The sequence below is a fragment of the Salmo salar genome, chromosome 05, assembly GCF_965601325.2.
Source record: "Salmo salar chromosome 05, fSalSal1, whole genome shotgun sequence".
Classification (NCBI taxonomy): domain Eukaryota; kingdom Metazoa; phylum Chordata; class Actinopteri; order Salmoniformes; family Salmonidae; genus Salmo; species Salmo salar.
This window is the reverse complement of record NC_138295.1, coordinates 42987741-43001769: the sequence shown is the minus strand read 5'-3', so window position 1 is coordinate 43001769 and position 14029 is coordinate 42987741. Positions and strand designations below refer to the sequence as shown.

At 44.4% G+C, this 14029-nt stretch overlaps 1 protein-coding gene across 2 annotated transcripts in view; it reads left to right on the top strand.

The window, feature by feature from the left end:
* The window catches only part of LOC106604954 (palladin), a 30911-nt gene extending 17766 nt beyond the window's left edge, over positions 1-13145 (top strand). For both annotated transcript variants that reach the window (XM_014200118.3, XM_014200119.3), the window contains 9 exons: positions 3084-3986; positions 4554-4701; positions 6607-6708; positions 7475-7512; positions 9016-9148; positions 9677-9884; positions 9991-10156; positions 10375-10508; positions 12383-13145. In XM_014200118.3, the coding sequence (XP_014055593.3) occupies positions 3084-3986; positions 4554-4701; positions 6607-6708; positions 7475-7512; positions 9016-9148; positions 9677-9884; positions 9991-10156; positions 10375-10508; positions 12383-12510 (1960 nt within the window). In that variant the 3' untranslated portion in view covers positions 12511-13145. The remainder of the gene's footprint in view (positions 1-3083; positions 3987-4553; positions 4702-6606; positions 6709-7474; positions 7513-9015; positions 9149-9676; positions 9885-9990; positions 10157-10374; positions 10509-12382) is intronic.
* Positions 13146-14029: the final 884 nt, after the last annotated feature.

Genomic DNA, 14029 nt, shown 5'->3' with positions numbered 1-14029 from the left:
GGGCTACGGTCCCGTTCTGTGTGCTTGTGTGGCATACCACTTTGCAGCTGAGCCACTGTTGCTCCTTGACGTTTTCACCCCACCATAACAGCACTTCGAGTTGACCCGGGCAGCTTCAGCAGGGCAAAAATTGTATTAACTGACTTGTTGGAAAGGTGGCGTCCTATGACTGTGCCATGTTGAAAGTCACTGAACTATTCAGTAAGGCCATTATACTGTCAATGTTTGTCTATGGCGATTGCATGGCTGTGTGCTCGATTTTATACACCTGTCAGTAAGGGTGTGGCTGAAATGGCAAAATCCACTAATTTGTTTCCACATACTTTAGTGTGTGTCTATATAGTGTATGTTATTTTCGGAGGTAGACTGGCTCTGGCAGCCAAACGCTCTGAACATACGTTGAAGTCGGAAGTTTACATACACTTAGGTTGGAGTCATTAAAACTCGTTTTTCAACCACTACACATGTCTTGTTAACAAACTAGTTTTGGCAAGTCGGTTAGGACATCTACTTTGTGCATGACAAGTAATTTTTCCAACAATTGTTTACAGGCAGATTATTTCACTTATAATTCACTATCACAATTCCAGTGGGTCACAAGTTTACATACACTAAGTTGACTGTACCTTTTAAACAGCTTGGAAAATTCCAGAAAATTATGTCATGGCTTTGGAAGCTTCTGATAGGCTAATTGACATAATTTGAGTCAATTGGAGGTGTACCTGTGGATGCATTTCAAGGCCTACCTTGAAACTCAATGCCTCTTTGCTTGACATCATGGGAAAATCAAAAGAAATCAGCCAATACCTCAGAAAAGAAATTGTAGACCTCCACAAGTCTGGTTCATCCTTGGGAGCAATTTCCAAATGCCTGAAGGTACCACGTTCATCTGTACAAAAAATAGTACGCAAGTATAACGCCATGGGACCACGCAGCCGTCATACCGCTCAGGAGGGAGATGTGTTCTGTCTCCTAGAGATGAACGTACTTTGGTGCGAAAAGTGCAAATCAATCCCAGAAAAACAGCAAAGGACCTTGTGAAGATGCTGGAGGAAACAGGTACAAAAGTATCTATATCCACAGTAAAACGAGTCCTATATCGACATAACCTGAACGGCCACTCGGCAAGGAAGAAACCACTGCTCCAAAACCGCCATAAAAAAGCCAGACTACGGTTTGCAACTGCACATGGGGACAAAGATGGTACTTTTTGGAGAAATGTCTGATGAAACAAAAATCGAACTTTTTGGCCATAATGACCATCGTTATGTTTGGAGGAAAAAGGGGGATGCTTGCAAGCCGAAGAACACCATCCCAACCTTGAAGCACGGGGGTGGCAGCATCATGTTGTGGGGTTGCTTTGCTGCAGGAGGGACTGGTGCACTTCACAAAAAAGATGGCATCATGAGGTAGGAAAATTGTGGATATATTGAAGCAACATCTAAAGACATCAGTCAGGAAGTTAAAGCTTGGTTACAAATGGGTCTTCCAAATGGACAATGACCCCAAGCATACTTCCAATGTTGTGGCAAAATGGCTTAAGGACCTCAAAGTCAAGGTATTGGAGTGGCCATCACAAAGCCCTGACCTCAATCCTATAGAAGATTTGTGGGCAGAACTGAAAAAGCGTGTGTGAGCAAGGAGGCCTACAAACATAACTCAATTACACCAGCTCTGTCAGGAAGAATGGGCCAAAATTCAACCAACTTATTGTGGGAAGCTTGTGGAAGGCTACCCAAAACGTTCGACCCAAGTTAAACAATTTAAAGGCAATGCTACCAAATACTAATTGAGTGTATGTAAACTTCTGACCCACTGGGAATGTGATGAAAGAAATAAAAGCTGAAATAAATCATTCTCTCTACTATTATTCTGACATTTCACATTCTTAAAATAAAGTGGGGATCCTAACTGACCTAAGACAGGGAATTTTTACTAGGATTAAATGTCAGGAATTGTGAAAAACTGAGTTTAAATGTATTTGGCTAAGGTGTATGTAAACTTCTGACTTCAACTGTATATCGATTCTCAGTTGTGATACGGTTCTAGAAACACAAAGCCCTTTATTTTCATATCACATCAAAATAATTTCACAAATGCAAAATACACACTTACCGTACAGCATTTTAACCTGCTTTATCACAGTTGCAGCCGACAGTATTTTTCAGTGACATGTTTCTGGCAACCTTCCTTTACACAGAGGTGTTCAGAGTATGCTATATAGCTAATTAGCACAGGTGGTACCTCTGTCTACCGTCTGTCTTTGGTAAACACGTACTGTAACTTGGAGATATGGCTATGTGCGAACACTAACCCTACAAAGGCATATCAATTTACCATGACATTTTTTGAAAATTGTTTATTTCTGATATGAAAGATGAGGTCCTTATGCTTCCTCCTAATTTCTAGCAAAGGGTACATTGTGATAGTGTGTTAGTGGTGTAGTTGGTTCACTAAGATGTATAAATCCCCAAATATACTGTATTGACTCTAGCCTCTTATTTCTTATTATGAGAGTACTTTTAGCTGAGACTGATCTTATTCTACAAGACAGACAGTCATCTGATTTATGAATTTCTTTCTGGATTGTCTTTAGCATTGTGAGAAGAAATGTAGTAATATGGTTTAGACCCTGCGTGAATCTGACAGTGGTTGGGATTTGAAATGCTCGTCACAGTATTGAACGAGGGTGTCGGTGTTGGCTGTAAATGAACTGCACCTGCCAGCTAATGTCAGTCAACACTACAGGCTCCTGATTTAGCCCCTCAAACTTGAATAGCAACATACGGCAACATGTGTCCACCACTCTCTTGTAGGTCATGTGGACAGTGTTTGTGTTCAATACATTTTTCCTTTGAGTGTGTAAGGCAAGCCAAAACATACAGAACATTGAACTTTTCATGGTGAATTTACTCTGATTATTTACTATGCAAAAAGGGGCACTTAACATGCATGATCCACCTAAAAGGCTGTGCGTGGGTACAACAATTTTACTGTAGTAAGAAATGTTGTTTCCATGGTCACCATTTATCCTGTTAACTTGAGTAATGCAAATGAAGTTACCAAAGTGTTTCTCCTTGCAGGTCTCTAGAGCCTGAGCTGCAGCCACCTAGTAAAACCCTGGAGGAACCGTTCAGTCCAAGTGAAAAGAGTATCCACTGCTCAGAGAGCCAGAGGTCACCTGAAGCCCGCACGCCCACCCCACCCCCGCCGGCCTTAAAAATAAAAACGACCCCCAAACTGTTCACTCCCTGCAAGCCCAGCTTCCAGAGCTCAGGATACTCTGGAGGCAGCACCATGAGTAGCAGTGTGGCCGACCTTCCCACCTTCACCCCCAGCCTCTTTGCCCCCAGTGCCTTCAACTATGCACGGCCACGCCAGTTTATCCAGTCCCAGCCGGCCTTCCAGGCCCCCAGCTATGATGTAGCCCAGGCTCTGCCTCAGTCCAATGGGAACAGCAGCAAGGCCTCTCCCTCCTCCTCCAATCTGAGCTCCCCTATTTCCACTCCTGCATTCTCACAGCCGCCAGTGTTTCCCCATGACCCTCCTCCTCCCTCCGCTGCTGCCCAGCCCGTGTCCCCCTCCCGCGCCCCCATGCGCTCCACTATCACACTCACCCCGAGGGTCCCCAGTGCTAATACCAGTGTCAGTGTCCCAGCCCCATCTGAGCCCAAGTCCCAGTCCTCTTCAGCTGCCTTCCTCTGCTCTGTCCTGCCCTCTCAGTCCACCCCACAGTACAAGCCTGCACCCATGTCCATTCCCCAGCCTCCATCACCAGCTCACTCCTCACACTCCCCCAACCCTCCCAGCCCCCTGCCCAAGCCCCGCTTTGATGCCCCCCTGCACATGGCTCTCCCTACTCACAGCCTGCCTATGAGTCGGTCTCCCCACTCCCAAACTCCCACCACCGTTTCCATGCCACAGCCCTCCTTTCCTCCTCCCTCATGCGTGTCTCTGCCTCCTAGCTACAGAGGGACCCCAAACATGTGAGTTGCTATATTTTGAAACGGTAAATAAAATGCCTAAGTCTTAGCTAGTATGTTATAGCCATTCACCATACACTGAATATACAAAACAATACAAACACCTTCCTAATGTTGAGTTGCACCCCCCACCCTTGCCCTCAGAACAGCCTCAATTCGTCGGGGCATTGACTCAACAAGGTGTCGAAGCGTTCCACAGGGATGCTGGCCCATGTTGACTCCAATGCTTCCCATAGTTGTCAAGTTGACTGGATGTCCTTACGGTGGTGGACCATTGTTGATACAGATTGGAAACTGTTGAGTGTGAAAAACCCAGCAGCTTTGCAGTTCTTGACACAAACTACCATACCCGTTCAAAGGCACTTAAATCTTTTGTCTTGCCCATTCACCAGTCCATGTCTCAAGGCTTAACCTGTCTCCTCCCCTTAATCTACACTGATTTTGAAGTGGATTTAACAAGTGACATCAATAAGGCTCAGTCTGTCATGGAAAAAGCAAGTGTTCTTAATGTTTTGTATATTATGATTTTAACATTAATGGTTGATTAATATTCTGTCTTACCCTCTCCAGCCTTCCAAAGCTCATCCTGAAGAAGGCTCCTGTCCCTCAGCCAGTGTCCCACAACTCGGATGAGCAGATCCAGGGTTCCAAGGACGCCCTGATCCAAGATCTGGAGAAGAAGCTACGCACCAAAGAAGCCCGCAGGAGAAACAGCCAGGTATCCATTATAACAAACTAGCCCGGATTCAGTGGGCCGTGATGTGTTTGATTTTTGTGTGGATATACTGTATGTATGTGGATAGGGAACTGTATGATGTGATTCAGTGTCAAGACAATGTTATAATCTAAGTGTTGTCTTTTCGACAACGTGCTTGCTTACTCCACTACCACATGAATGCTGTACAAGAAAACGTGTGGTTCCCTTCCTGATTTGAACCCATACAGCATACATCAGACCATTTGATATCACAATGTGGCAACTATGAAAGGGGGAAATATGGATTCGTAACTTCTCATCCTCTCGTAGTATTCCTGTATTACCATAATTTCCGGACTATAAGCCGCAACTTTTTTTCCCCATGCTTTGAACGTCGCGGCTTAAACAATGACGCGGCTAATATATGGATCTTTCCCGCTTTCAATTTTTTTTCTCCCAAAAAACACATTCTGTGACGTGCTCAGTTTTTTTGGCGCATGAAGCTTTCATTTGACCAATGAAATTACCGAACGGGTTAAGGTCAAACGTCTTTTTTGTTTACTGTTTAGATTAAATTGAGCGCTCTCAAACTTCCCATCATTCTGATTACGGGAGTCATTTTGTCACCCTGATTCCTGGGGGTACAACAAAGTATTTGCAGCCACTCGACATCAGTGTAAATCGTGCATTTAAGGTGGCGCTCCGTGTTCAGCGGGAGGCTTGGATGACAAGTGGGGAGAAATCCTTCACTAAAACGGGCCGCATGCGAAGAGCAACTTATGGTCAAGTCTGCCAGTGGGTCCTGACGGCGTGGAGCATTGTCAAAAAATCCACTATCATCAACGGGTTTCGAAAGGCTGGACTGCTGCATGTTGAAGAGGGCTCAGCGGGTGATTTGCCTCCGGATGAAAGTGACGAGAGCGACAATGAAAACGATCCAATATCGGATGAAGCAATTCTGAGGCTATTCAACTCCGACACCGAAGGAGATGGTTTCAGTGCACAGGAGAAGGAAGATGGTGACCAATGACTTTCTTGGTAGGCTACTGTTTACTGCAAATTTTTTGTTACAAGCCGTGTTTCATTAAAGCCTGTGTAAAGTTAATTTGTTTCAATGTACCGGTAGGCACCTGCGGCAGTTCAGTGGTGGCGCATCCACTATTGCTTTCAATGAGAAAGTTAGGACCATAGACTTAGATGGACAACTCATCTTTGTCTTTGTCCCATTATGGTGTCTGTGAGAGCACAGGCAGCGCCATTGAGGCCATCTCCATTTTGAAGTAGTACATTTTCTTCTACTACTTCTGCGTTGGTAAAAAAAACCTCAGTGTGCATACGGACACCTGGAGTGTGTTTGAACAGGTATAAAACCAAGGTTGGAAATTTTACTGCCACCTGCCGTTATGGAATGTTTTCTCACATGTATAATTCATCGGCTGATCCCTCCTGATGACCTGGATGGAATTATTTGATCCTTCCTTAACCCATAGGAAGTCCCACGTAGTTGAGTACCTCAAAATGGTGAAAGTGCTCAAGTGCGCTGCCAATGCTAATACAGGCTTTTGGGCACAAGAGTTGTATATGACTGCAGTATACTGGCTCAGCATTGGCTGGTTTACGGGTACTATACAGTATATGGTGCAACCGGTGGGATCTGAACCCAGGTCTCGCATGGGAGAAATCAAGGTCTTGACCTTTTTAGCGCAAGAGGAAATTCCCTTTTGGGCTGTCACTGATTTTGAAGTCTTAGGTGGGGCTACCTCATTACGTGACGACTAGCAACCATGACCGACTCATGTCCGCTACACTGGCTGGCTATTGGCTGGTTTACTGGTACTATATTGTATACTGGCTCACCATTGGCTCGTTTAATGGTACTAGTACACTGACTGACCATAGGCTGGTTTCCTGTTTGTCCCCTGACAGAAGTTGTCCTATGAGGAGCGCATGGCTCGAAGGTTGCTGGGTCCAGATAACGCTGCTTCTGTCTTTGACTTTGAGAATTCCTCCGACTCACAACTCGACCAGGTATAATCTACTCGTATACCTTCTATATCATCCATTACAACCCATTTGATTTGCAGGAAGTTCTTTTAGGAAGTATAATACACTTTTTTTATTTTTTTATTTCAAGGATCCATACTTTTGTCATGCTACTGTATGTCTTTGATGTTCTATTAATACAGATCACAAGTTTCTCAGGCTTGGAGACATAGTATTAGTAACAATGTGGGGTTTAGATGGGATGTTCCCTGTACCATGTGTGACTAGTCCCCTGTCATTGTAGATCAGCCCTCAATCCTCCTCACACAATGGGACTGGGCTCCGGCTCTGTCCTCATCAGTCACAGGAGAACTGCACAGCCCTCTTCCAAGAATGCAGCTAGAAATAGCAGGTGTGAAGACTGTGCCATAGCAGCATTCTCCCAGGGATATGTAGTGTAGGATGCCAGAAAGAGACCACACACACACACAACAGTACAACACGTGTGCCCACACAACGGTACAACACGTGTGCCCACAGCACTATCCCCCATCTGGCCACCCCTATTGCCCTAGGCATAGTGTCATGTACTTTGAAATATTTAGCAAGTCTGGTTATTCAAGAGGTTGTGTTGAAGTAATGCCTTTTCAGGAGAGGATGTAGTCTTGAACATAGACCACCTTTATGGGTGAACTTGAGTGTTGGCTAGTGTAGAGGCAGTGATGAATCACTCTCTATATACAGTATGTGACTGCTTTTACACAGGTCCATGGCTAAAATGTTATTCCAAAATCTCTCTGTCCTCTTGCAGCCAGAATCACCAGAGGGACGTAACACTGGAGGAATATGGTACATTTCACCCACAGTCGGCAAAAGCATGTGTATTACATTTAATGCTATACATTTGAGTAATTTGGCAGACACGCTTACCCAGAGCGACTTACAATAGTGCATTTATCTTAAAGGAGCAGTTCACTATTGTACATCTTGACGTTAGATGGTTCCTCACACTGACAGTTTCTCCCAGCCCATAGACTACTATCTACCCCCTCTCCTCTACTAATCAATGGTTCAGTTTTCTTTAAACCGCCACTACAAACTTCAGCTAACCTTATTTTATTTTAACATGCCCCCATCAATTCGATAGATTGTTAGCTTGTTGTGGCTAAGGTTAGCTGAAGTTTGTAGTGGATGTTTAAAGAACTGAACCATTGATTAATTTCTCTTGGCCCGTAGACTACATTCAGGGTGAGGAACTGTCTAACATCAAGTTGTAAAATACTGAACTACTCCTTCAAGATATCTCAGTGATTTATTTAAAATGCTTATTTAAGAGGTAGGGTTTCAGACCTTTTCGGAAGATGGACAGGGACTCCACTGTCCTGACTTTAGGATGACACTTATTCCACCATTGGTGTGCCAGGACAGAGAAGCGCTTTGACTGGGCTGAGTGGTAGCTTCCCTCCCGTAGGGGTGGGAGGGCAAAGGGACCAGAGGTGTCAGAAAAGAGTGCTTGGGTATTGGGTTTGAGAATGGCCTGAATGTAAGAAGGGGGGAGTTCCCCCTAGCTGCTCAATAGGAAAGCACCAGGGTCTTCAAGATGATGTGCTTCGACTGGAAGCCAGTGGAGTGTGCGGAGGAGCGGGGTGACCTGGGAGAACTTGGGAAGGTTGAACACCAAAAGAGTTTTGCTCATACTGCATGTAAATACTGCATATACACAATAAAGCAGTAGATGAGACCAGAAAGAGAGGAGTGCTCCACGTGAGGGTGAAGGCATGTGCGAATGAGACCTGAGGCTTAGGGCTGGGTGGCGGGTTGTCGGATCCAGGTTGAGTTTCCTGGCGCAGACATGTGTTTGTGTGCTGTTTCCACTGCCTACCACGGGCTCCGGTTCCCCCCGGCCATGCTGTAAGCGGGACAATAATAGACCGTGAGCTGACATGTCTCTACGGCGAGGTCTTCCTTACTGATGTTTTCTGGGATTGCTTTGTCTTCCCATTATGATACACAGTTGGAAGGTAAAGGACATATGCTGTGTTACTTGAATTGAGATGGCTTAGGATCCATGTGTGGACTTTTTTGACCACTTGTTTGTTAATGGGGTTTTCTGAACCATGGGACAGCATGAATGGAGATGCAGCATTTGATGCTGTTATGAATTAGTTAAATTTGCTCTTTGAACCTGAAAAGATGAGAAGAGTGAGCTCTCTTGACTGCATGAAAACTCAATCATTCAAAGTCAGCCATCAAAGGCGCAGTTATGAAAGCTCCTCTGTTCCTACCCCCTCCTTCTTCTGCTCTCACGTTCTCCTCACTCCTTTCTCCTCACTCTCTCTTTCTTTCCTCTAGGGGAAAACACCATTCTGGTACTGATGGCAACGAGGGCTCGGCCATCCAGGAGAAGTGCTATGCCCCACGTTTTATCCAGGTCCCCAAGGACCTTACAGTGGAGGAGGGCAGGTTCTGCAGGATCGACTTCAAGGTACAGCACTGGACACGGTGTAATCAGTTTAGTCATGAATGTTGATCCAATGCATTATATGTAGCTAGCGTTCAACATTTTTATAGCTGCGATCTATTTCCTAGGTAGGAACTTATTGCTGAGGTATCTTCTGTAAAGACCTCGTTAAACTTTGACATGGACTCATGCAACAATTTATTTAAGTGTTATGTAATTAAAGCCTCTGGAGTCCAAACATGAAACCCAATTTCACATCTGGACAGAAGAACCAGGTTGTAAAAAGCTACCCTGTACTCTCCTCCCCCCTCATCCACTTCCTCCTCTGAGCTATCACAGCCCCCACTCAGGGTCCCTGCACTAAGCCCCCCATGACCCCCTAGTAGTCCACACTCCAGTCCACACACTCCCTGGGTCACTCGCTGCTCAAGGCTGTGTCCGGGGTCATATATATTTATTAGTGCACACTGTAGCAAAACATTTTGCAACAAAAATTGTTTCCATTTTCTTCTGTTCGATGTTGAACGAATGCACCCCTGGCTGTGTCCTCAGGTGGGAGGTCTGCCTACCCCAGATGTGGCCTGGTATCTCGACGGGAAGGCCATCCGCCCGGACGACTACCACAAGATGCTGGTGTGTGAGAAGGGCATGCACTCCTTCATCATTGAGATTGTGACTGTGCATCATGCCGGTGTCTACGAGTGTATTGCCAGAAACCGCGCTGGGGAGAACCGCTTCTACATAAAACTGGAGGTTATTGGTAAGGGCTGTTTTTGATGACTGTATTCTGTCAAATAATCTCCCATTTCCCATCTCTTAGCTTAGCATTTATGCTCTAACACTGCTTTACCACCTGTTCTCTTCAGCCCAGGAGATGCTTCGCCCCCCCACCTTTGTCCAGAAGATGCTGAACTCTCGTGCCCTGGAGGGGGACACGGTGAGGTTAGAGTGTAAGGTGGCTGCCTCCCCTCCACCAAAGCTCTTCTGGAAGAAGGACAAAGACATGCTGCGCATTGACCCCACCAGGATGAGGTTGATGGACCTTCAATTCCAAGTTTGAATCCTCTCAGAAGGAGAAATGCTCACAGTAGAGATTGTAATTTCTGACAGTTAGCTGACTTGAATCTAGCTGAAATGTTTGTTAATTAGCTGATTTAAGTTTTGCTAGTTAAGGTGAACCTCTGTTAGCTATAAGTGAGAGGTGCTGTTGATTCCATAAGAGAGTAACCCAAGCCTGATGTGTCTTCCAGCCTTTACCAGGATGGCACTGGAAGTCAGTGCCTGCTCATTGAGAGGCTTGTCAAATCTGATGCAGGCTGGTACACCCTGTCTGCCATCAACGAGGCCGGCATGTCCACCTGCAATGCCAGACTGGACGTAGGAAGTAAGTGGACCGTTTGTGCGTGTGTGGGTCTGTGCATGTCTGGTCTGTGCTATCACACAACAGTGTTTAGTTACGAGATCCAATTGGCTCACCCCTGTCCGTTACCTATTACTGTATGTATATGTTTCAAGACTTAAACTCATAAACACCACATAACTGCTGTGCCAATCAACCTCTTGTGGCCCTTCACAGCTAAAAGTGTGCTGACATCTGCACTAGTGGGACAAATGCAGGGATTACCACACTGTTTACATCAGAGACAGACAACGCTGTAACCTCGCACTCAGAATGTCTGCTATGACAGGGCATTGAAATGGCATACTACACTACTGTACTGTAAACAGTGGTGGGGGAAAGTACCCAATTGTCATACTTGAGTAAAGATAATAGAAAATGAAAAGTGAGTCACCCAGTAAAATACTACTTGTGTAAGTCTAAAAATATTTGGTTTTAAATATACTTAATTATCTAAATTAAATGTAATCGCTAAAATATAATTAAGTATCAATAGTCAAAGTATAAATAATTTCAAATTCCTTACATTAAGCAAACCAGACGGCACAAATTGTTTTGTTTTTTTAATTTACGGATAGCAAGGGGCACACTCCAACACTCGGATATAGTTTACAAATTAAGCATTTGTGTATAGTGAGTCCACCAGATCAGAGGCAGTAGGGATGACCAGAGATGTACTCTTGATAAATGTGTGAATTAGACCATTTTCCTGTCCTGCTAAGCATTCAAAATGTAATGAGAACTTTTGGGTGTCAAGGAAAATGTATGAAGTTAAAAGTACATTATTTCCATTAGGAATGTAGGGAAGTAAAAGTTGTCAAACAAAAATGGTAAAGTATAGAAACCCCAAAACGCTACTTAGGTAAAAATACTTTAAAGTACTACTTAAGTACTTTATACCATTGACTACAAATTACCAGTGTTGTGTAAAAACGAATCTACTGTAGCAGCATGGGGAAATTCTCTTACTCAATATTTGTAGTACTTTCTGCTGTTACGATGGAGAGGGGCAAATTTCCTGTAATTTCTCCCGCCGTCCTGCAAATACAGTAGTTGCCATGGCGGTGCAAGTTGTAAAGGCTGATTAGAAACCCATAACAGATGTATCATTACAAGGCTAGGAAAATGAGGGGCTGCTGTATTATATTCCTCCTCGATCACATAACATGCCATCTGGTACGCGGACCAAGAGCGGCCATATTGACTTTTACCTCTATTCAGCCTAGCTAGCTGAAGAAGTAGTCTGAAATGTATCGGTCAGAGAGAGGGCATATACTCGCTCTATCCTCTCAGTGCAGGGTTACTAAATGGAAAAACAGACTCTTCTTTGATCATATGATTGGCTCATCGTGATGATGTCAGGCCCCAACTGTGCAGCAGAATTTAGCTGGACACTCTGCTGGCCACAAGGAAAGCTTGTCTTTCGACTCCCAAGGTTAACCTGTAATTGGAGATGGTGCTTAATACAGCAACGCTGGCAGAGAGGGCTGCGACGCCAGTCTCACAGCATAGGCATGCCTCAATGGCTCTTGTACAAACCTTAATACCGGAGCAGTTTATCTTTGGAGTTCTTTTTAGGAAAATCCCTTAGGATAACAGCACATTCCTCCTTCTGTGGATGAAGAGGTCCAAACATGATTTCAAATTCCTTATATTAGGCAAACCAGACAGTACAATTTTCATGTTTTTAAAATAATAGGTTGGTAATGTTTGACATTGACCGGCTTTATTTTCATTTTGTTTTATTACCTGGCTCAAATGCAGCATTTCCATTATTATTGCAATAGAGGTTCAAGGAGCCTGTTCTGAAAATATCTTGATCTTTGTATTCCATTCTGTTTACTCTTCTGTCTCTGCAGCTCGCACCAACAAGCCTGCCCCCCCTACAGGCAAGCATTTTAAAATCCCCCTCAGCCATCTCCCCGTCCTGACTCCAGACCCCACCCCCCAGCACACGGCCCCCCTGTACGAGAGCGAGGAGCTCTAGACAAAACTACACCAGGAGTGTAATAATCGTGGATGTGTGTTGTGCTCCTTATTATAACTGCCTGTGTCCTACCACTGAGGCTGTCCTGTTGTCTGTGTCTTGGAGGAAACCAATTGAGGTTTTGAGGAAGCGGGTAGATGGACTCTCACATTTGTCAAATGCACTTTAGTTTGAGCCCTTCCGGTTTTGTGTCAAGGGCATGCTGGTCAGATGCGGGTTTCCCAACCGCACATCCTCTTAGTGTGGTGTAGCCTTCCTGGCTGGTGCACTTGACTTGGCACAGACCTTTGTCAAATGCTGTCCTGTGGTTTGCTGTTCTAGTGGATAGAGAATTAATCATGTATCGTCTCAGACATGTAACTATCTTTGAAGTTCCTTCACGAAAGCATCATTTTTATGACTGCTTTTTCAAGTGAGAATGTGTGTAGCTGATATTTCTGTTTTTTAAAGGTCAAATGGTTTTATTGTATAAGCTATTTATTGGACAATTACTTCTAAATGTAAATGGTTGCCGTAACACCCAAATTTACCACAACCAAGGTCTGATCCTGACCATTGAAAAACATTTTGAATAAGTTATGTACCGTGTATGATGTGAAATTGAATGTATGTGTAATAAAGTTTTCATGACCTTATTACAGGTGGTTATTTCACTTTGAAAATAAGATATCAAATTTAGTTCATATACACTGAACAAAAACAAACTATGTAAAGACATGTTTCATGAGCTGAAATAACAGCCCAGAAATGTTGGATATACACAAAAAGCTTATTTGTCAATTGTTTACATCCCTGTTAGTGAGCATTTCTCTTTTGCCTAGATAATCCAGCCACCTGACAGTTGTGGTATATCAAGAAGCTGATTAAACAACAATTACACAGGTGCGCCTTGTGCTGGGGACAATAAAAGGCCACTCTAAAATGTGCAGTTTTGTCACAACACAATGCCACAGATGTCAAGTTGAGGGCATGTGCAATTGGCATGCTGACTACAGGAATGGCCACCAGAGCTGTGGCCAAATAATTGAATGTTAATTTCTCTACCATAAGCCTCCGTTTCAAAGAATTTGGCAGTACATCCAACCGGCCTCACAACCGCAGACCACGTAACTATGCCAGCCACATCCGCCTTCTTCACCTGTGGTATCAACTGAGACCAGCCACCCAGACAACTGATGAAACTGGGTTTGCACAACTGAAGAATTTTGGCAAACTGTTACCTGTCTCAGTGAAGCTCATCTGCGTGCTCATTGTCCTCACCAGGTTTGTAACCAACTCCTTGTGCTCTGGATCGGGGTACGACAACATGTTCCAATTACCGCCAATATCCAGCAACTTTGAACAGCGGGACAACATTCCACAGGTCACAATCAGCCTGATCAACTCTATGCGAAGATGTTGCGGTGCATGAGGCAAATGGTGGTCACACCAGATACCTACTGGTTTTCTGATCCACGCCCCTACCTTAAGGTATGTGACAAAACGGATGCATATCTGTATTCTCAGTCATGTGAATTTT